The sequence below is a fragment of the Pogona vitticeps genome, chromosome 5 (assembly GCF_051106095.1).
Source record: "Pogona vitticeps strain Pit_001003342236 chromosome 5, PviZW2.1, whole genome shotgun sequence".
In the NCBI taxonomy this organism is placed as follows: domain Eukaryota; kingdom Metazoa; phylum Chordata; class Lepidosauria; order Squamata; family Agamidae; genus Pogona; species Pogona vitticeps.
The window spans coordinates 41637254-41661486 of record NC_135787.1 but is presented as its reverse complement, the minus strand read 5'-3'; the positions used below and the strand labels follow the sequence as shown (position 1 = coordinate 41661486).

The following is a 24233-nucleotide window of genomic DNA, read 5'->3' as shown; positions in this document are numbered from 1 at the left end:
AAAAGCCTATCTCACAGCGATAAATACTCCACTCCCAAGCAAACTACACCAGAACACAACCAAAGAGCCCGAAAAACCCAGAACAACGTGTCATGTTTTGTTTAGGCCAGGAAATTATGGCTAAATTTTTGGAATAAACCAGGATATTAAATTGTGGTTGAAAATCATGGCTTATGCCCCAGTTGGTAACCATAATTGTATAGTTCAGATGTACCAGAAAATTAAGGTTAATTGGAAGCTTCCTGGTATAACTTTGGTGTGCTTGAAGGGAAAATAGAAGTTTTGGAGGGAAGGGGCCTGTTGACATCTGTCCAATATCTTAGCTTACTCAGCTGAAACAATATGCATCTTAGTAGTTTTCTGACAAAGTATCTATATAGAGTCTGTTCAACATGTGAACACACAGTGCACACAGACCTTTTGCTCTTCCATCATATGAGCAAGCACATTTGTTTAGATGGTTTAAAGCTATTTGAATCGCTTTACGGTCCCCAGTCCCAGCTGATTTGAGTCAGTTGGTATAGTCTGCTGTGTTGTTCTGTTGTGCAGCTCACACTGATGACTTCAGGTTTGCAGAAGAGGCTCCTTTTACGTTCTGTTCACAGTCTACAACCAATACCAGTGTCAGGCTCGAATCAAATGGTGATACAAGTTCAGACGCTGGCTGCTCATGATTGAAATTATTAGCACCAGCTCTGTGGCCAACTAGAGGTTTCTATCAGTAAAGGGAGCTGCACTTTGTCATGCGTTCTGAATGTGTGCAGTCAAACAATCTGCTGAGCTGCTGGGCAGAATGACCAATAGGTCGCTAGACTAATTGACCCCGTCACTATATAATAGAAACACTTGCAAACAAAAATTTCCCTGCCAACAAAATTGCATCTGAAAAAAATTCCATAAGAAATTGGAGTATCCTCTAAGAACCCTGGAATGCTATGATTCAGTCATTGGAGAGGGTTACAAGATCATGTACTGAATGTGTATATACTAAATGTTTGAATGAGTTTTGCTATTTTGATACATTTGTGTGTTTTAAACTTTTAGTAAACGGTTTACTTTTTCCACTTGGAATTGAATTTCTACATACTTGTTGAGTTGGCTAATATACTCATGTCATCATTTGCCTTAGTTTATTTGTCTCTTTCCTTGTCTTCATTACAATGTACTGTTTTTCTGATGAAAAAGACAAGAATGTTTGGCTGGTGATCATGCTGTGTTGTAATGAGGGTGGAGTACGTTTGTCATTCTGTAGTGATGCCTGATTTTTGTATTAGTGAGCCAATATCCAGAGCACTACATCTGGATATTCAAGCACATATTCTTATGGGTTTTTCAATAATATGGGTCTGGTAGAAAGCACTCACAGTAAATAGGTTGCTTTTATATTTAAAATACCAATATCTACCTTTTAAAACTGGTTGAAGTGGCAATGAGGATAGAATTTTGTTCAAACTATGAAAAAATAAGCACAACATGTTTCTCCCTACATAGTACATTTGAAACAACTCAAAGAAATATTTTCCAGTACACTCATTATTTTGTCTGTTTAATAATGTGAACTGTCATGTAGGGAAAATGCATAGGGGCCAGAAAAGAAGTGTGGATTGCAACTATTTTAAAAGAAATTAATTTTAATTAATTTTAATTGAAAAAATAAAAACATTTCAAGAGCCTTAAAATATGGTATGCATTGGATTCCTTATGTGTCACAGAGGGGTTTTTCTTTCCTTCTAAGAATGATCGAAATTACACCTGAAATCTTAAAATGATAATTTAGTTCACTGGAAAGTTAGCTTATAGATCGTTCTCTTTTTCTCTCTCTTTTTAAAGTCTCTTAGATTTGTAATGAGGGGGAAATGATGGTATGTTTCACCTAAAGTAAGAGAGACAATGTGTAATAAGGGATTTTGTGGTTTTACAGCTCAGTGCATGTGTTTGAAAGCTGTTCTCTCAGCATCGTGGGTGGCAGGTTATGCTACCATATAATGTATTGTAGTTGGCTCTCCACACTTGTCAGGGTTAGCGTTCAACCATTCGGAAAATTTTCCCATTGTTCTAGCATGTGAACCAAGACTAGCATTGAATTCCCAATAACTTGGTGGGGGGAGGGAAAATAGTTTAATTACAAGATTTGTAATGTGATAACTTTTCTAGTTGTGTTAGGGGTTTTTAAAAAATAATTTGAATTCTTAGTCTGTGAACACAAACTGCTTACAATTACAATTGCTTTTTCTTCTTTGACAACATATAGGGAAACCTCTCCAGCCTCCTTAAGAGACATTTTGTATACTCTCTTCTGCTTTTCTTCAGTCCTGACTGTCTCCATTTTCATCTTAAATGTCTTTGCTTTAGATGGACCATAGCTTTTGGCAGCTTTTGCATTTTTAGCAAATAATACTGTTTCTAGCAAGTGTTGCAAGCAAAGAAAAAAACACTTTGTGTGAGGTCCTTGTAAACTGAACCTTGGGAACGTTATGTTTCCGTATTTTCTCTTTTGTGCTTCTTCCCTATTCGTGTCATGGTTATAAATTATATAGTTTGAAATGAAGAATTAAGAACATTGTATTTTGGGACTCTCTTTTTAAAAAGAAATAAACAGGGCACAGCTTCCTCTGTGTATGTGCTTGGCTTTATTTTCTCTTTACCTGTTGTTTTCAAGGCTGGCACACAGTGAAATAAGCAGTTGTGGCATTGAGACTCCATTGTGCCAGGGCTTAATCCAATAAAAACAGAAAAACCGCCTGCTGAGTTATATGCCATGTGCTTGTGTGAACATCAGTGTCTGCTGTTCGCACACAATTCTCTCATCCTCTTCAAAGTTCTCTTTGGAATATTAGAGAGAGAGCTGAGACAGTTGTTTTTTCTTCTTCCCCTTTTTGGCTCTTGTGTTTTAAAGGTTGTAGTGAATATTGTTAAGTTTGCTTTGGTAGGCTCACTCAAAGTATTTCACAGATGATTATTACTAGATCAAAAAAAGGAAAGAAACCAATAGAAGTGAAGGAGTGAGGTAAAGTAAACAACTATTGCATTAAAAAAAATACTGTGCCTAGATGCACTTTTATCCTGTATTTGTTTTTTCTGTCATGTGTGTGGGGGGAGGAAATGAAGAAGTGTGTGTGGTAGCACAGGAAATGGCAGATTTAAATACTGACACATAGGGCTTGAAGATTTTAAACTTGAATTTCACTTTACAGTAGATGGAGAGTACATTGGCTGCAAGACACTTTTAAACAAAATGATGGCACCATACACTGTAACTTGTACATAGTCCTGGCTTTAGAAGGGGTCTCTCACATTATTTCCATCAGCTGTATTCCATATTTAGCCGCCCAGAGTGGTAGAATAAGCCAGATGGGCGGGATATAAATCCAATAAATAAATAAATAAATAAATAAATAAATAAATAAATAAATAAATAAATAAATATATATATATATATATATTTAGCCCGATGTAATGTGCTCATCATTTGTAAGGGACTGCATACCAAATTTCATTTTAAAATGCCTCCATTGGTGGTTCCTTCCCGCCACCCTTCTGTTGTTGCTGCTTCCTTTGGCTTTTCAATTGATTAACATCCTTTGGACATACATATGAAATGTATGTTGACAGCTAACTTGGCAGAATACAAGCAAAAGCTGACTTGGCGTTTTAGTGGCAAATTGAGAAAACAAATAGCTAGCAGTCAGTTGTACAGAACACGGGCACAATGGAATGGGTAATTTCTTTTGAATATATAAGGTATTTTCAGTTTTTGACACATTGCCTGCATCCCTCAGTTCTAACCTAATTTATAAATTTATAAATGCTTTGATTTCCATTTTTTGGAATTTTGGAGTAAGTAAGTTTAAAGGAGGGATGTTGGAGATTTGCGTTTTAACCGGATAAAAAAACCATGCTCGACAATGTTCTGAGTTTTGTAGTAGGAAGTAGTGAGAGCAAACGTTCATTTGCCAAATTGCATAATGAAGTCAGTTTAAGGTGCTGTATGTCTCTTCTTTTCAAAATGACATTGGTTATATGTGGAGTTAAAATGAATTTGGAGAAAAACCTGTTTAATACTGTCAGCACAAAAATAATGCTTTCATCACTGAAATCACATGTTGTACCACAAAGCTTACATGTGACAGCATTACCCAGATCCTAATACACAGCAAAAGTTTTGTTTCTTTTCATACAAGGTAAAGAACCAGCACCACCTTAGAACTGCAGGGATGGAAGGGACCCAATGGATCATCAAATCTAGCCCCTATCAAGGAGGCACAGTGGGAAACTGAACTCCCAAACTCTGGGTCCTCAGCCAGATGCCTAAACCACTGAGCTAACCAGCAGTTCTTGAGCTATCCAGCAGTTCTACTTCACTGGTAAAATTTGTAATTCAGCATCTTGGTAGTGATTTATGTATGTGTAAGTTAAACTGTGTAACACAATGTGGTCAATTGCTGGTAAATAACCAGGCGCAAGTCACATTACTTCACAGTCCTGGGGGAAGCCTTGTAACATGACTAGGGCCTTATTAGGTAGTGTCAGTGCACCATGATGAGTTATACTACTTAACTTATGCATTTCAGGCTACTGACTTTAATATTTCTGAGAGTTTTCTCCCCTAACTTGCAGCTCCCTTATCTTTTCTATACAATAGAACTGAATTTCTTTCAGATTCTTTGTGAGTAAACAGATCCCCTCCCCCATTCATTTGTATAGAAACGAGGAAATATCTTCAGCGGGAAAGTTTTTGATAGAGACCTTCTCATGATGCAAGGTTTCAGGGAGGAAGAATGGCAGATTATTTCCAAGAGCTTATCTGGTGAAGGTTTTCCCACTCCATTAATTGATGAATCTTGGTGACACCTCTTCCAAACATTGCTAATATGCAGTTTGTTTGGTATGTATTGCACCTGCATATGAATCCTAAAAATGTGTAACTAACATGGCTGTGAGATATTCCGAATTCTGATTATATTCACATGGAACTGTAAATTTCCTCTTTGCAAACACCACAAATGATGTAAGATAAAGATTTACTGTGGTCTACTCATCTGCTATAACCGTGATGTACTTCCGCTCAGTTTTGCAGATGCAGAAACACTTTAATACTACTGCTTAGTTTATTTTAATATTTTTTACTCTTGCTGATTTTATTCATATTCAGGAAGTCTGTCTAGACATAACAAACAATTTTGAAACTAAATTACGACCTTTCTTTTTGCACGTTCATAGTCTCTTTCCAGTATATATGATAAAAACAGGACAAATTGAATTAGCAGAGACTAGAAGTGCAGTGAAATTATTTTCCACCATACTTTGCAAATCTTTCTGCATAGAAAACTGTGCAGAGTACTAGGAAATATCTATGTTTTCCTCAAGATCTTGACATGTATCAAGTGCAGTGCTTATGCAAGGGTGTTCAAAGAATGGGGAATTCCCTTTACCATCTTTCTCACTATAGCCTCTGTGCCACAAATTGGGGTACCTTTAGGAACAGGCCAAAAGCATGGTGGGTCCCACAGTGGGAGGAGAAAATCTGGGAAAACCAACATTGAAAACAGTTTACAAACTTAAGGAACATCACAAAGACTTCCCAGTTCTGTAGATAGATGTATCTGTGTTAACATGCCAGGTGGCCAGCATTGAAGTAACCACAGTGACATCAGTTGCAGTTTATGTTAATGTGGGACCTGCAAAACAAACAGAGCATAAGATGATACCTGTCAGTTTTAAGAAGCATTTGGGGGATAGGATGAGTAGAACAGCTCATATTAGTATCTTTTCTTGCCCAAGAGTGGAATCCTAAGTTGCAGCATTCCTAAGTTGCAGCATTGGGATCTATTTTTTCAATTTTGTTACCATTTCCAATTATGTCTCTTTTATGTTTCTTTAATAGTTGTGCAGAAGAGAAAGCTCTGATATCTTTCCTCTCCCTTCTTAACAGTCTGCACCTACCAACATTCTGTCACTTCGTCTTTCTTTCTTTCTTTCTTTCTTTCTTTCTTTCTTTCTTTCTTTCTTTCTTTCTTTCTTTCTTTCTTTCTTTCTTTCTTTCTTTCTTTCTTTCCTTCCTTCCTTCCTTCCTTCCTTCCTTCCTTCCTTCTTTCTTTCTTTCTTTCTTTCTTTCTTTCTTTCTTTCTTTCTTTCTTTCTTTCTTTCTTTCTTTCTTTCTTTCTTTCTTTCTTTCTTTCTTTCTTTCTTTCTTTCTTTCTTTCTTTCTTTCTTTCCTTCCTTCCTTCCTTCCTTCCTTCCTTCCTTCCTTCCTTCCTTCCTTCTTTCTTTCTTTCTTTCTTTCTTTCTTTCTTTCTTTCTTTCTTTCTTTCTTTCTTTCTTTCTTTCTTTCTTTCTTTCTTTCTTTCTTTCTTTCTTTCTTTCTTTCTTTCCTTCCTTCCTTCCTTCCTTCCTTCCTTCCTTCCTTCCTTCCTTCCTTCCTTCCTTCCTTCCTTCCTTCTTTCTTTCTTTCTTTCTTTCTTTCTTTCTTTCTTTCTTTCTTTCTTTCTTTCTTTCTTTCTTTCTTTCTTTCCTTCCTTCCTTCCTTCCTTCCTTCCTTCCTTCCTTCCTTCCTTCCTTCCTTCCTTCCTTCCTTCCTTCCTTCCTTCCTTCCTTCTTTCTTTCTTTCTTTCTTTCTTTCTTTCCTTCTTCCCTTCTTTCCTTTCCTTTCCCTCCTTTCTTTTCCCACTCCCTTCCTCCCTCTCTTTAAAAAATTGATATGATGCTAATCATGTAGCCTACCTGAGATCAGTGCAACTCACTGGGCCTGACCCATTAATTGAAAACTAATGTTCCAGGAAAACTAGAAGCTATTTTTAAAAAAACATCTTGTTTAGAGGATTCTTTTGTCTGCATGGAACAATTTGTCTGCAGTCCTTGGCTGAAAGTGAAAACTAGTAGACTGGACATGGTGTCATTCTTAAACCAATCCAATGTGACAATCATGTAGAGCAGCTTAGCATCTGCAGAATAAATTAAATCACTATATGAGGTATTGTCTAATGTTTGGCCATTTGTGTGTTTGTGCTGCTGCTTCATTTACACATTCATTGACTCCTAAGCCATTGTGTTCTTATTTTGCACTCCAAAGTACACCTGAGCTGAGCTGTCTGATTGTACTGTTCAGATTACCAGTTCTGTAGCTCAAGAGTAGAGAACCTGAGGACTGGGTTGCATTTTTATTAATAACATTGATGAAGAGGAGCAGGAAATGCTTATCAGTAGGGGGAGGATTTCTATGACTTTTCACATTTTCTCTGCAACCTACATTTGAATCTATATGTAAGTGCAAACATGTCTATGAATAATCTGGCCTTTCTCACCAAATTACTCATGAACATGTTCAAACCCACCCATAAACTCAAATATATGTTGCGGGGGGGGGGAATTACATGTCATAGAAATCGTCCCCGTACTTATCAGTTTTGCAGATGATGCAGAATTGGGTAGAATAGCTAGTACTCTGGAGTACAGAAATAAAATGTAAAAAAAACTTGATAGGCTTGAGCACCGGGCTGAAAACAGCAGAATGACATTTAACAGAGGTAAGTGCAAAGTTCTACACTTGGGGGTTGGGGACCAAATGCACAGATATAACATGGAGGTATTTGGCTCAGTAATACTACAAATTAGAATCTTGGAATTGTTGTATGTGATGTGGCTGTAAAAACAAAACAAAAAAGCGCTGTTTTAGGCTACATTAACAGAAGCAAAGTGTAATTCCCATGAAGTGTCTTCTTCTGGACACCACACTTTAAGAAGGATGCTGACAACTAGAACAAGTTCAGGGGAAAGCAACAAGGATAATTGGGAGTTGAAACCAAGCTGTATGAGGAAAGAGACCTGGGGATGTTTAGCCTTGAAAAAAGAAGACTGAGGAAAGAGTCCTGGATTGGGCAAGCACTAGCTGCACAAAGCAGCTTATACATCTCTCTGGAGTTGCTAGTGTCCTGTGTTTTTGCATGCAGTGTGTTTTCTGTGGTCAGCCTCTCCTCATCCCAAAGCAGGCAAGCAAGTGAAGTGACACGCAGGAGGCAAGGAAATGTGGGAATAGTAAGAATTTTTTGAGGCATGGGCACATGGAGGGGAGATGATGATAAAGGGGCTGAAAGGAAGGTGAACAACTCAATTTATCAGTGTTCACGTCCTGCCACATAAATGCTTCATTCAGCTTCAGGGTAAGGTTGATCTTGAAACCAAGTCTTTTATATTAAGTAATTTGACTTAATGTGTGCTTGTTAGTCAGAAGACATTCTCAGATGATTCAGAATAGTTCCTATTATAGATTCTTAATTTGATTAACATCAAATGCCATGTTTAACAAAGAATGTGTAGATAATACTTCAGATCTGGTGCATATGAAGGAAATGTTTAGTAACAACTGTTTTACTACATGGGAACAATAAGGCTATATTCTGATGAAATAATAAAGCATGGGAATTAGGATTTCACATGTAGTTACAGTACTGTATATAAAATCACTGCAACTCTCTTGTCTTCTTAATTAAGACTAATAAGTTGCAAGGACTAAAATGAATAGTTTCTTTAAATATTTTTAACAATACAGCCAAACTCCAGTTTGTTAATCTCATTGAATTAACGGAAGTTTATAAGGCCACATCTCAGTAAGTTCCGTTGATTCAGTGGATCTGTTCTAGTAGGGACCTAAGCATGCTTGTTTCATAGTTTTTCAAACACTGGTAGAAGGAGAACTCAAAGATACTCCCTGAAATGTGTTGGAAAGGTCCTTTGTTGAATCAAGGGACATTTGTATTGGAGTGATTTGCAAGCTCTGTTAGTGATATAGTAGAAGATGCAAGTGAAATGTCTTGCACATTTTCAGAGAGTAAGCTGCTAAGTGTCAAGTTGTATGTACAAATTCTACTCTTTGTACATTTTTATAACAGTTATCTTTATATATGGCAATCATTAGAATGTTTCTGTAAGAGATGTGGTACTATCTTACATGCAAAGCATGTAATGAATTAACTGAAATTCATTTTTGCCTACTCCGCATCTGTTGCACTGTTTTGTAGAACTGAAAGTGTTTACTGCAGTCCTAGTAAATGGGAGATCAGTGTAAATGTTGTGGAACTTACAATGCATTTGACTGAAGTTTTATTTTATTGATGATCATACATGATTATTTGAGGTTCATGTAGGCTTTTCTTTATTGTGGATAATCTCCAAATGATGTATTTTCACTTACTTACAAATTCAGTGAGGTCAGCTTTCAGTTAGAACTCCTCAAGCTTCTAAAATTTTAGAAGACCTAACAGTCTTTCATCCCCCCTTTAGCACATACAAAATTTGATGATGACAGAAGATAAGTCAGCAGATTTCAGACTTTTATAGTATCCGACATAGTTCTTCTGTAATTCATTTTAGCTTTTCTGCACACAAGAGGCAGACAAGAAATGTTAGCTTAATAAAAGGTATGTCCAACTTTCCTTTTAAGAAAGAGTCAGCTTCTAAGCAATGAGTTGACTGTGGCCAAGCTGCTATTTCCTTAGTCTCTTTCAGGTCTAAGGTAGTGGAGTATCATGTTCTAAAGCTATCTTTGGTGAATTAGAATTGGCTAAAATTTGCTATTGCTATTAAGAATTTGCCATTGAGTCAGTAGTCTGCATTTCTGTTGTGAGGGGTACTCTGTTTCTCTGAAAATAAGACCTAATCTGAAAATAAGCCCTAGTATGATTTTTCACGATGCTTGTAATATAAGCCCTACCCCCAAAATAAGCCCCAGTTAAGTGAAATCCCATCCTCTACCATTGTGCAGCAACCAGAAAAAGATGACATGGCTGTATTTGAGTAAATGTAGATTGTTATACATGAAAAAAATCCCCTGAAAATAAGCCCTAAAGTGGTTTTTTGGATCAAAAATTAATATAAGACCATGTCTTATTTTGGGGAAACACATATAAAAAAGGAAAGCAGAAGAAAACAGGGAGTAGGCAATATCTTTCACTGAATTATTACTGTGTTCTTGAAAGTACAGGATAATGGGCATACGTTTACAAAATAATCCGGCAAATAAGTGAATGGAGAAGGCATAGCATGTAGTCAAGGTTTAGCTTATTGTGTTCACTGCAGCAGATTGCGCTGCTGATGAAATGTGGTGATTCTTCGGCTGATTGACATTCAGGTTTCTCACCCATTTCTTTAATTCATGTTTATACTTCTGTTGGGTAGAGTCTATTACATTTATCTTGTATCTAGTGCAAATTAATTATATTTGCTTATTAACCTGACAGAATTTGTATTCTATGTAGGTAGGTTAACTGGATTGGTAGAAGTGGACTCACTGACTCCTCCAGCCCCCTGAAAATGCTATACAGTGGTGCCTCGCTTAACGAGCGCACCGTACAACGACGAAATCGCATAGCGATCCCTTTTTTGGGATCGCTAATGCGATCGCTCAACGACGTTTAGATAGGGCGAAACTCGCTTTGTGAAGATCGGCAAGCGTTTCGCTTACCGATCTTCGCAAAACGAAGCCCCGACGATCAGCTGTTTGGCGGACAAAATGGCCGCCGGAAGCCCCAAAATGGCCGCGCACAGCATTTTCGCGCCCTCCCCTCGCTTAACGAGGGCACGAAAATGGCTGCCGGCCATAGGAAGCATCGCTGAACGGTGAGTTTTCGGCCCATTTGGAACGCATTAAACGATGTTTAATGCGTTCCAATGGGTTTTTTTGATCCGTTCAGCGATGTTTCACTATAGCGAAGGTTAATCCGGAACGGATTAACCTCGCTATACGAGGCACCACTGTACAATGAGGGAGGAAAGAGGATACAGCTGAATGTTATGGTTTGTCACATAGACCACCAAAATATTGCAAACGCTTCACCCATGAGAGGAAGTCCTGTCATGGATGATGCCTCCCCTCAGTTTCAGGGATCTCCCCTTTCCATCCGACATCCTCTTAGTTCCCCTAAGCTTCTGTGTAACATTTAGGGAGGGGGCTACGGTGGGTGCTGTGGATAGAGGACAATTTCACAAGCTGGGTAATTGGAGGTAGGGGAGTCCACGTCCGCCAATCTACTTGCATGTGCTTAGATCTGGATTCAACATGTTTTCATGTCTCTTGCTTCTGTTCTGGTTTTGCACCTGACAGTCTGTACTTTTTTTTAATTGTATATCTGTGCCTGAAAAATAGTGTGTACAAAGCAAGATTCTTATTCTAAAACTTTAAAATTGGAAGTGCTCCGAGATTCCTTACAATAGGCTTGTCATGTTCCCCTCAGTGGTCTTTCTGTTTCTGTACGTTTCCTCTTTCTAAATTTCTTGTTGAAATATATTCTTCATATTTGGCATTTATTGGTAGCTGAGTTGTGTTCCTGTAGACTCTTTAGGAATGTCTGTTTTAGCTTCTTGAGTGAATAGAAAGCTCTTCTGACCTAATGGACTGAAGTAAGCCATGTCTTTACCATTTATAGGGGGTGACTGATGGTGGCCACACAGTCACCTCCCTAGGTGGTCGTTCCTTCACTAGGGCAAAGGAGTCTGCCTTTCCACAGTGAGTTCTTTGACTGAACTTACTTTTGCATTTCTTGTAAAGCTTCTCTTGTGGTGTCCCTCCTTTTGACTCACTTGGAATTTCTGAAGTTTCTCTTGGATATGCTTCACTTTCTAGCTGGAACTGGTGCATCATTGCTATTAACTTGTTCTCTTCCTTCCTAAGCAAAGAGATGGCAGGCACCCAAGATCTGCTACTTCATGTGTTGACAGTTCCAGTTTTGGAAATACATAGCAGCTTGTTGAAACTTGGTCCTTGTAGTTATGTTGTGGTGCACGGGAGTTATGGGGCAGGGTTGTAAAATGCAGGCTGAGGTTATTCTTTCTTTAAAGTTATTATGAAGACCTTCGTGTGTAGCATGGAAGAAATGTAGCAAAGCAGTAGGAAGAAATGTAGCAAAGCAGTAGGGAGAAAGCATATTTCAGTTTGCTGTTTGCCATGGTATGTTGCATTAATAAACAAGTCAAAATTATTGTCTTTAGATAGGGCCCTTCAATACAGCATTTGAAGGTGATGTACTTGGTTAACCATCTTGTAAATAAAGTGCTGGTAAGAATTTGAATAGTAACTTTTAGAAAATCTAAGCTGCTTAAATTTTTGCCTTTAAAACTTGCATTGGGAAGAAGGGGATGTGGATTAAAGGTTGTGGTGTTGAAAGTGTGTGACAACAGCTGCAGTGAAGGAGAGTCTGAGGGAATGAGGGGAAAGATACAGTGTTGAGAGGATTGGGAGGCCAGATGCAGCAAAGGAAAATGGAGGTAGAAGTTGAACACTGGGGGGATTATTGAAAGGCATTTGTAGGTTCTGAAGTCTGACATTTGTAAAAGATTGTAAGAAAGTGTGAAGCTATTGAATGTGCAAAATTTGTTAAAGCTAGACTTGCCAATTTTTTATTTTAAAAATTTATTTTATTGAATAGATACAAATGATTACATGGTAATTACAAAAAGCATTAAGAAACCTGTTGAGAACAGAGTTGTTGAGCTCCCTGCATAGACTATGTACCAAGGTTGTCTTGATATTCAAGACAGTCATCAGACTGCAAAAAAGGATTTACAAACATGCATATGAATGGCTGGGGAAAGAAGGGCCTGTCGTTGGTGGAAAAACATTGGTTGTTACTGAGTAAGACTATTTCTATATCACAGTAAACAGTTTTTAAAGAAACGGGCAGACTTTGTTGTTTCATTATACTATACTTGCCTCTCATCTGTTTTCCAAGAAGCGCAAAAAATTGCACCCTTATCCATATTGTACTTGCAGCATCTCTATGAAATAGTAGGCAGAGAGAGAGAGAGAGAGAGAGAGAGAGAGAGAGAGAGAGCGAGAGAGAGAGTGACCCAAAGTCATGCAGCAACTGAGGAGTAGGTTCAACCCAGCCCCCTCCCCACTCCTACCCTCAAATATTGACTGTTGTGCCTTTCTGGCTGTAACTCTAGTAAGGGGGCTAAGTCCCCTACATTTTCCCAATGTTATTTAGTAAGACTAGGGTTGTCAGATACACGGGTACCAAAAGGAGGACATAGAAAGACAAAAAAGAGGACAGAGAAGGACGTATTGAGGGTTTCATTTGAATTGTTCCGGATTAAACCTGCAATCAATACAATTTCATTACAGTAGCTGCCAATAAATGTCTCTTAGTGAACCCGACCAAGAAACAGTCATGTTAAAAAATAAAAATAAATCCACTGGAGGCTTTTTTCCAAAATACCAAAAAACATTATTTAAACAGCCAATTGTACCCGAACCCACCCTGGCCTGGCTGCGGGATCCCCTGGCAGCTCACACTCTGCACCGGCTCAGAGGCAACCTTTCTAATCTGGACACCAAAACAAGGCTCCGGCACAGGGAAGGGGAAAGTGGCACCGGGCAAAACCGAACGAGGCAGCCTCCCCTCCCCCAAGGGGCATAAGTTCGAGGCTGGGGAGTGTGGGAGTTGGAGTCCCCGAAAGGGACTTTGAACACACACAGTACGGGCGCTCACCTTTCCATCGATGTGCTCGGGCACTGCTTGCTCCTGTCTGGCTTGGCTCACGCTGCCTTTCTGGGCTCCATGTGGGCTGGGCGGGCATGATGGATCGCCGAGCAGCGAGGGCTGCGCTGCAGCGCTCGACAGCAGGTAACGGGGGTGGACAGGTGGGGGGGAAGACAGGGGGAGGGGGTCCTTCCACATCTCCCCCCCATCCAAAATTATAACATAAAATATACAAAAGCCTGACATTTTAAAGGTATTTATCTTTGCCTGCTGGACGGAGGACATTAGGCTAAAAAGGAGGACACGTCCTCCTTTTCTTCCTGACGTCTGGCAACCCTAAGTAAGACAGAAGTGTAATGGGCCCTTGTGACGTTTGCCATTTCCCTGCTCCTTGTAAGGGATAACTAATGAAATGGACCAGAGAAATGTTGAACATGATAGCATCTTACCAGCAATAATTTCTTCCACAAGTGGTTTGATTGAGCAGGATCCTGCCCACCGTTTTCAGCATGAGACAGTCAGTTGTGTTGCTGCTATAGCTTGTTCTTGCAATAAGAGTGTTCACCTGTTTAAGCATCCATTTTGCATCTTCTCTGAAATGACCTTCACAGAATTATTTGTCATGACATAAATTTCAGGCTTCAGAATACAGTGGTGCCCCGCACAGCGAGGTTAATTCATTCCGGATTAACCTTCGCTGTGGGAAACATCACACTACGGAACAGAAAAAGGCATTGGAACACATTAAACAGCGTTTAATGCGTTCCAGTGCCATAGAATACTTACTGTTGTGCGATGTTTCCCAGGGGCCGGCAGCCATTTTCGCGCCCTCCCCTCGCACAACGAGGGTGCCAAAATGGCTGCCATCAGCTGTCCGGCGGGTCCAAAATGACCGCCGGAACAGCCGAAAGGGCCCGGGGTGCCGCGTTTTCACGCCCTTGGTAAGCAAGGGGAGCGCGCGAAAACGCTGCCGGAAGCCTCGAAATGGTTGCGCGCAGCCATTTCGGGGCTTCCGCAGCGTTTTCGTGTGCTCCCTTTGCTTACCAAGGGCGCGAAAACACTGCACCCCGGCCCCTTTCGGCTGTTCCGGCGGCCATTTTGAAGCCGCAGAACAGCTGATCGGCGGGTCGCAAAGCGAAGGTCGGTAAGCGAGCAGCTTACCCACCTTCGTTCTGCGATTTCCTGCCTATACGGGCACCGTTTTGCGATCGCATTTGCGATCGCAAAAACGGCCTCGTAGAGCGAATTCATCGCTCTACGAGGCGCTCGTTGTGCGAGGCACCACTGTATTCACTTTTGTGTTCAGTTAGAGAAAGAGATTTTGTTGCTTCCACATAGCAACAGAGCTCCAGAAGGAGACTGCAGATTAGTTCTGTCATCTATGCTATGGGTATGGAAGCTGACTGTATCTTCATATTCTTTATAAGGGGAATCGTAAAGTGATTATGCAGGGGAACTGACCAGATTTGATGAAAAGTGTAAAAATAGTTCATGAGAAGGTCTGTTTTCACCAGAAATTTCAAAGCCCTGAAGAGTCAGTGGAATCTTTTGTGAGAGGCCTATATGGCATGTAAAAAAAAGTGATTTTGGAAACCAAGAGAAGCATGTCAGAAACCCAAGTAGTGATGATAAGCATACTAAATTATCACAAGTACAGCATATGCAGGGAGCCTTAATTCATATTGTAGAAGAAGTGGCAATTATTTTGAAATAATTAGAAATCAAAATGGAAACAACCTGGTGGAAATCTCTAGTCAACAAAATCATAATAAGAAAAATAAAGCTTCCACAACAAGCACTACAAAAATAGTTGACATTAGGTCCCAGATAAATGCAGACTTCTCTCAATTTAGCTGTACAAGATGTAGGTGAAAGCACAGCCCAAGTGGGGATTGCCCAACTAGGGGAAGCCCATGCCATAAATATTTTAAAAACAAACATACTCAACCCAGTCCTGAGACAGTTTGTGACAGTCTGCTCTGTTAAACCAGTAAAGAGACGGCCAAAACCCACTTTTTCTGATATCTGTTATATCCTTGACCCAATTTCTCTGCCGAAAGAATTTCACAGCAGTTTGGAAACAATACCTTAAAACAACTCTGGAGGCCTTCTGACCTGTGTAGGACAATTCTCTTTAGAAATATTTATGCTAGGATAAATGCTTCCATTTTGTTGTGTATGTAATTAAAGGCAGATCATTTCTTCAGCTTCAACTTAGATGCCAAGATGAGTCTGGTAAGATAACATACTGAGTGAATATCTGGAGATCTTGGACTCTCAAATAGAGATTCTGTAGATGTTAATTTTAAGGATAAGGTTGTATGCATTCACCACAGGGCTTGATTGTTCTTCAGAGCAGAATTTTAGTTAAAGAAAATGGAAGAAGCAGATGTAATAGAGAAAGCCACAGAACCAACTGTTGCTATATACCTATGGCACTGGGATTTTTAAAAGAAAAATGGGGAAAAAATTATTTCTGTATATTTGAAAAGACTGAATAAAGAGAAAAGTTCATTTTTCTTGAACTAGAAGATTTCTCTCAAAAATAGCAAATGCAGCTTTCCTCTTTAAATCAGTTGCATCTAGTGGATTCTTCTCACAAATGGAGCGCCAACACTGACCACCTTCATAACACCAGATAACTGATGCTTTCAGGATTTTGACTGAATTACTCAATAATATTGGGAAGTGCATTATTGTTCTGGATGTTGTTCTGGGATCTGGTTTGTCAGCTGAGAAACATTATAAAACCCTCAGGGATGTCTTGAGTAAAAAGAGCAAGTCAGGACTCAAATCTAATAAGGAAAAATGCAGTTTCCACCTTTCAGCAAATTGAATTTTAGGGATGGACAGTATGTAGGGTGGGAGTAAGCCCAAATCTGCACAAGGTACAAACTATTGGAAAACTAGAACCACTTCCCAGTGTTGGAGAATGTAAACACACAGTAGGGCGGTATGTTTCTTGGGTCAATATCTATCCAATTTATCTACACTATTAAAGCCTTTGAATGAGTTACTGAAGAAAGCTCTTTCATGGATATGTAGGTCAGAGCCAAAAATTACTTTTCAACAACTGAGAGAAATACTCTCAAATGCTCTTGTAAGCCAGACAAACCAACAATGGTGATAGAAGGCATTCTGTTACAACCACATGAACGTTTATAGAAACTAGTGACATTCTGTGCTTGTACACTGCCAGACGCAGGCAAATAAATGATACTTTTCCAACTGAGAAGGAAGAGCCATAGTTAGGGCTCGATCATACCTGCCAAAAGAACTACAGTTATACTGATGTGGCCATTATTTAAATTGTTTCATAATTTTCCGTTCACATGATGCACAGCCAACATTGATTTAATTTCCCCTCACCTGGAGGGTTGTTTTAAATTGTACTGATGATGAATCGCTGTGTTCCTTATTATTTCAGCATGAATGTTGCTGCCGATTTATCGTTCTTTGCAAAAGCCAGGTGTCTTGGTGCTTTGGCCACATATATTTTGAAAGGATACAAGTGCAGTGGCCATTATGTGGATTATTTTCATTTCCTTTTCTATTCCTCTTCTGAGTACAGTGGTGCCTCGCTTAACTATTTTAATTGGTTCCAAAAAAAATCATCGCTATGGGAAAACATCGCTAAGCGAAACGCGGTTCCCCATTGAAATGCATTGAAAACTAGATAATCAGTTCCAATAGGAACAGATTGCCGTCCTTAAGCGAAAATCGCCATAGGAGACATCGCTAAGCAAAACGCGGTTCCCCAATTGAAATGCATTGAAACCCATTCAATGCATCTCAATGGGGGGAAAAATTCAACAACAAATTAAAAAAGAGTCAGAACAAAGTCAGATTTGGTTAACAAAGGGTTTATTAAGTGCACTTTATGATTTCAAACATTTTACACAGTAAACTTTAACTTTATAACATTTAAAAAACAGCAAACATGAGGCTGTTTATACCATCGTTGAGCGAAACAGGGGACCCAAAAACCTAATCATTATGCGAAGCATGGTCCCGAAATCGCTAAGTGAAAATCGCCCATAGGAAACATCCTTAAACGGAGCGCAAAAATGCTCCGAAAAAGTCATCGCTAAGCGAATTCATCGTTAAACGAAGCGCTCGTTAAGTGAGGCACCACTGTACTGGTAGGATGGATGACAAGGTTATCTGGGTCCCAAAGTCCTTGAGTTTCCTTCCCAGAGCTTTGAAGTCTGATGCAATTTCTCCGTAGTTTCTTTTGGCTGTATTGTTTGTTCCATGGGGATGAGAAGAAAGAATATGCATTTGTGGCTTCTATGAGTGATGGCAACCCTTCTGTCACTATCCAGGGTGATAGTGTGCTTGATGGGTCCATGGATCTTCTCAGCATATTTTAGTTTCAATCCTACACAGTTGGGAGTCTCCTACTACAACTACTCTTGTCTTCTGTATTTTTTGTAGGATGAGGGTTCCATAATTCTTTAGCCTTTCTCATGTCCTTCTGTGGGGTTTCCTGTATGTCTTCCTCTTCATGCTGTTTGCTAGAGTTCTCATCAAAAATGTGAAAGTGATTTTGCAGGTCCATTGGTGAAAAATGCCCTATCCTTATTTCGCTCCTATCAGTGTCTCTTTTCTATGATGCATCCTCCTCTATGTTTGTTCTCTCTTCAGCATTCTCCTCCTCTGCTCTATTTTGCTTTTCTTCCACCTCCAGTGCCCTTTTCAGTTGCTTCTCAAGAGTTCTGTCTAAGAGTTCTTCTCTTATAATCTTAAATGTGGTCACTTGCTGCTCCAGTTCTTTCATTTTTTCTTCCAACAGTGCTACTGGTTTGCATTTGCTGCATTTATATGTTGAGTTGTTCTCGAGCACAAAGACAAACATTGCACATATTCTGCAGGTCACCATCACTGTCTCTTCCCTCCATAATCTCTGTTATCTTTATATTTTCTTCTGTCTATGAGTGCCCTTTGACTTGTCTTTCTTGAAGGATGCTCTGTGCCTTGGTTCCCTCTTTCCTTTTGTCTGTTCTTCCAGTTATTCGAAGCATTATGTAAGCAAAGCAACTGTGAAGGGGGGTGCAGTTAGGTCCTCCCCTCTGAACATATTTAGAGTGGAGGAACTAGCCCCAAGAGAGACTACAAAGAAATCTCTTCAGATTTTGAAGCTCAAAGATTTTGGGTCCAGATGGCCTCCTCGTCCGTATACAGAGGGGAGGACGTAGCCCCACTCCCTTCATATTTCTCTTGTTTACGCTATGACAAGGAGTCTAAAAGGAGAGGTTTCTGATTGTGACTAGGCTTCCATGATCAAGAACCGTGAACAATCTGGACTTTTCCTTTTGTGTAGAGCTGAAATGTGAGTAGAAACTTTCCTTTTGAGATTCCCCAATCGTTATATGAACAAATTAATTTGAGGCTACACCTTCCGTTCTGTGTAAATGAAACTGAGAAATCTGATAACTGAATAGAGCTGATGTCTACAGATAATATTGTATGGCCTAAATTTATTGATACTAATGAATGATCCTAACTAGACTAGCACCATTTAAGATGTCAGTGCCTTCTGCTGAGGCTTCTGCAGTTCAGCCCTGTTTCTAAAAATGAACCAACTAAACTAAAAAAAGATTTCCTGTGTGCCTTCATACTCATCACCAGATTTACTTAGTGTAGCCCAACCAGAGAGAGATGGTGACAGCCCAGAAGTTACTCATTATTGACACGCTGTCAAGAAACCGGTTGGTTTCCAGGACTATCATTAACCCTATATATATTATTTCTAAGAATAGGATGTGTATACCTAACAGATTTATTTCAGTGTCAGCTTTTGTGGATTACAGTCCACTTCCTCAGACACACAGAAGGCAATATTTAGTTAACAGGTTCATATACACAATACTGTATACATGTTTGCTGAGGTAGGAAATCAAACACAGATAATTAATGGTTGTTCTGGGTTTTTCGGGCTCTTTGGCCATGTCCTGAAGGTTTCCCGGTTTCCCAGCCATGCTCGGACTCCCAGGAGTCCAAGCATGGCTGGGATAGGCGGGCGCGGCTCCTGGCGGTGGGGGCAGGGTAGGGGGGTCCGGATGCCTTCCAGGCAGAGAAGCACTGGAAGGCATCTGGACACCCCCCTACCCTGCTGCCGCCACTGCTTGGAGCCGCGCTGCGCCAGGCAACCCAAGCCATGGACCCCGAAGCCACAGCCGACCGCTGACATTTTCCCCCAGCTGAGCGGCGGGGGCTTCGAAGCTCCCGCCGCTCAGCTGGAGGAAAATGCCGGTGGTGGCTTCGGAAGGACCACGGGGAGCCCTCCCCCGCAGTCCTCCCAAAGGCCCCATTTTCGGCCAGCTGATATGCGGTTCCAAAATGGCCACCCGCTGTGTTGTCTCGCTTTAGAGGAACCGAAAATGGCCGCCCTTATTGAAGATTTCCGCTTAGCGGTGAGTTTACCCCGCATAGGAACGCATTAAACGGTTTAATGCGTTCCTATGGGTTTTTTTGCACCGTATAGGGACGACTCCGGATAGCAACGATTTATCCAGAATGGATTATCATCGCTATGCAGGGCACCACTGTAATACTATTATGATACATTGTATTACTGCAATATTAAATAGTCTATAACTATGATTGTGTATCCTAAGATAAGTTAATTTAACAACATCAATGGAATTAAAGTTTTGGATCCCTTCCTTGTCCCTCCAACAGGCACCCCCTGAAAAGTATCTGGATAATTAGGAGGCTCTGTTGAACAACATAAACTGGACTTGGAAGAGTCCTGGGTGAGGAGATAACTTCTCAGAATCTTGCCACTGCCTTGTTTGGGATTATTTCTCCCTCCCCTGCAATTCCCTCCCGTTGTCCATTCTACATTGTTCAAGAGGGCCTCCATCCAGCCCTCAGATATGCTTTTCAGAAGATGGTAATGGTTACAGAACCGAAGAGGGGGTGAGAAACTTTGCTTCCATGAGCTTCTTAAACCAGTTTATCCAAGGAAATTGGTACAGAATATAGTAACTATTATGGTCAGACACAAGTAGCTCTCGTGTTTTTCTTGGCCTTAATACAGCTATCATACTGTGGGTTTTATAGTTTAAACAAAGTTGTTTTTTAAAAAGAATGTTTAATCTAATTATTTAAAAAGCAGTTTAAATGGTAAAATCTGGTTTAAAAATATTTTTACCTTATTAAATACAGTATCTGATTTGGGGGGTGTTGAGTTGAAGTCAAAGAATTATATGTTTTCAAAATTCGGATGATCCTTTTCTAACATAATTAAACTGTGCATCATCATACTATATTAGAAATATGTCAGGAATTGTTCAAGTACAAAATTGTAGGCAACTAGATTTTGAATTCTGTGCAATTAAAGTGAGACATTAATAACAGCACATAGGTTTGGAACTGCCCATAAGAACTTAATGCAGTTCTTCCTTGAAGAAGATGATTTATCATCAAAAGCTCACTGTTTGATTTTTGCTTTTGTTTTATATTATTTATGGTCAATTAAAAGTATCACCTGCTCCTGCATTTGTATTGATTCTGATCTGTTTATGATTTTGTGCATTGTGGGGTACTCAGTCTTGGGTCCAGTGCTCTTCAACATTTGTATTAATGACTTGGATGAGGGAGTGCAGAGAATGCTTGTCAGATCTGTGGTTGACACATTGTGTGGAATAGCTAATACCCTGGAAGACAGAAGCAAAATTCAAAATGGGCTGAAAACAACAGAATGAAGTTCAGCAGGGATAAGTGCAAAGTACTGCACCTCAGAAAAAGAAATAAATGCAGTTACAAGATGGGGGATACCTGGTTCAGCAATACCAGAAGTGAGAAGGATCTTGGAATTGTCGTAGATCACAAGCTGAATATGAGCTAACAGTGTGATGTGGCTACAAAAAAAAGGCAAATATTATTTTAGGCTGCATTAATAGGAGTATAGTTTCCAAATCTGGCAAGGTGCTAGTTCCCCTCTATTCAGCATTGATTAGGCCTCACCTTGAGTACAGTATTGTGTCCAATTCTGGACACCACACTTCAAGAAGGATGCTGACAGAACAATTTCAGAGGAGAGCAACAACAATGATCAGGGGGCTGGAAACCAAGACCTATGAGGAAAGACTGAAAGAACTGGACTTATTTAGCCCTGAGAAAAGAAGACAGAGGGATGCTACGATAACACTTTTCAAATACTGTACTTGAAAGGCTGTCATACAGAGGAGGGGCAGGATCGCTTCTCAATCATCACAGAGTGCAGGACATGCAACAATGGGCTCAAGTTAGAGGAACCCAAATTTTGATTGAATATCAGGAAAAACTTCCTAACTGTTAGAGCAGTAAGAGAGTGGAACCAATTACCTTGAGAGGTGATGAGTGATCAAACACTGAGGAATTCAAGAGAAACTTAGACAACCATGTGGCAGATATCCTTTGATTTGTATTCCTGCATCAAGCAGGGGGTTGGACTAGATGACCTCATAGACCCCTTCCAGCTTCACTGTTCTACAATTCTTTTATTCTATGATTGTCCCACTGTCATTAAATTTATCAGGACATCAAAAAAACCCCTGAGCTATGTAGTGGCAGAAATCCTGTTGTGTCTTCATAACTTGAAGCAGTATGTACCCCAGAAGAATTTGCACCAAGAGTGGTAAAATATACCAGATGGGCGGGATATAAATAGAACAAATAAATAAATAAATACCCTTGAAAATTTTGTACCAATGCCCAGTCAGTGCAAGGTTCCTTATGCAGTCAGATATGTGGATTGTCTGGGTGTAACTTCCTGTGAACGTCTGCAGGTGTAACTTTACGTGTGACAAGTGCAGTGGGATTTCACCCATTGTGGAGTAGAACAGATTTCTGACATGCAGTAGAGGAGCACTTGTTAAAGTTTAATATAAATGGTTGTTGTGGGGTTTTTTGGGCTGTTTGGCCGTGTTCTGAAGGTTGTTCTTCCTAACGTTTCGCCAGTCTCTGTGGCCGGCATCTTCAGAGGATAGCACTCTGTGCTCTAATATAAATGTTTCATACATGATAGTAATGTTGCAGTGTCAGTCGCTCATGTATCAATGAACTTTTTATGAAAGGGTCTATATATTCTTTCCTTATGATTTGGAAGCAAAACCTATTGAGGTGGAGTCAGACCCTTCTGCTATGAAAGCTTAATATATGTCTAAGGAAAACCTCTCTTTTGCTTCTCAAGGTCCTTGCTGGCATGTATGCTTATATTCTTGTGGAAAGCACTGGCTGATTAGGAAATAGTCTATTCTACTTAAAGTTTTCTCTCCCCCCCCCCACTTCTGTCCATTTCCTGTTGCATTGCCTTAAGCCCTAAGAAAACTCAGTTGCTTATATAAATAAATATTTTGAATATGATTCTAAGTATCTTTTCCTCTCTCTGTCCCCTTTTCTCCTCCAGCAACTTGAATTAGTGGAGCCAAGTGGTTGGATTCATGTTCCCTTAACTGATACACACAAGAAACCTATTCGCACTTTTATGATTCAGATTGCCGTTTTAGCCAATCACCAAAATGGAAGAGACACTCATATGCGACAAATCAAGGTGTATACACCAGTGGAAGAAAGTTCTATCGGTAAATTTCCCCGATGTACAACAATTGATTTCATGATGTATCGTTCAATTAGATAAACATATAACTTTTGTAATTTAATTATGGCAATCTATTTTTGTATAATTTAAAAATAAAATCTGGTTCTTACTCTGTTTTGTTGCTATGTTTACTACTATTTATTTTATTAACATTAATTTATTGGTTTTTCTTTCTAATAAGCAGAAGATGAATATTCTCATAAGCTTCTTCAGAATTCTCTGTTAATGTACATTCTTGCATTAACTACATTGTAAATCTGAGCCTCCCAAGAGGTTACTTTTTTGGACGTCATCTCCTAGAAACCCCCAACCTGCCTGGCTGGCACGGTCTGGGGAATTCTGAAGTCTTCGTCCAAAAGTAGCTCTTCCAAGTTCTGCCTAGAAGGTCTTTGCAGAATACTATGTGTCAAAGTTTAATGCTACATAGCAGGGCTATCCCCCTCGTATAGTGCCACAGACACCATCATTCCTCAGCTTTGGCCATACTAGATAAATGTACTGGGAGTTACAACACAGCAATATGTGGAGTGCTACATGTTCTCCACCCAGCTTCAGAATGTGATGAGATCAGATAAAGTATCTCTTAGCACCGGCATTCTTGCTTTACATGGTACACTGAAGATTTGAGACAGTCGCTCTACCAACCTCATTCAGGTTAAGAAAGCTCACAATGTACCCACCTAAGCCCCTTGTCCCCAAATTTTGAGCTGTTATATTTGTGTGGGTTTTTTTTCAAAGCAATGGTAATAAGGGGGAAAATTTGGAATTGTGTTAGGGTAGTTCTGATCTATGCAAATAGCAAAAAGCAACTATATTCCATCTGCATGTTCCTCGATATTGTGAAATAGATGTCTGTTTCATCACTCCTTAAAATTATACAGAGTCACACCATTGTCGTTACCGCAGAGGTAGGGAAACCAATGGGATAAATCAATATTTTTGAACTGTGAGGACAGGGATGGTGACCCACAAGCCCCTGTCAGCAGGTCATCTCATCTCTCCCTTAGACCTGCTGAATTTCCCATTAAGAGTTCTACAAATAGAATTGGGGGAGATCATTTTAGATTGTGATGTCTCAAAGGAAAGAAAGATCAAGGAATATCTCAAGGCACAAGTATGACTAGAAATAATAGAAAAGGTGGGCAAAACTGTGGAGAGCCCAGGAACTGGAA

At 39.8% G+C, this 24233-nt stretch overlaps 1 protein-coding gene across 4 annotated transcripts in view; it reads left to right on the top strand.

Moving 5' to 3' along the window:
- The window catches only part of ANAPC10 (anaphase promoting complex subunit 10), a 43714-nt gene extending 20539 nt beyond the window's left edge, over window positions 1–23175 (top strand). For 2 of the 4 annotated variants that reach the window (XR_012087717.2, XR_013545872.1), the window contains exons 5-6: window positions 4182–4364; window positions 22870–23175. Coding sequence is in view for 2 of the 4 variants with exons in the window: in XM_020783043.3 (XP_020638702.1) it covers window positions 22870–23100 (231 nt within the window). In the remaining 2 variants the exon portion in view is untranslated. The remainder of the gene's footprint in view (window positions 1–4181; window positions 4365–22869) is intronic. The other 2 variants (XM_020783043.3, XM_020783044.3) reach the window with 1 other exon arrangement.
- Window positions 23176–24233: the final 1058 nt, after the last annotated feature.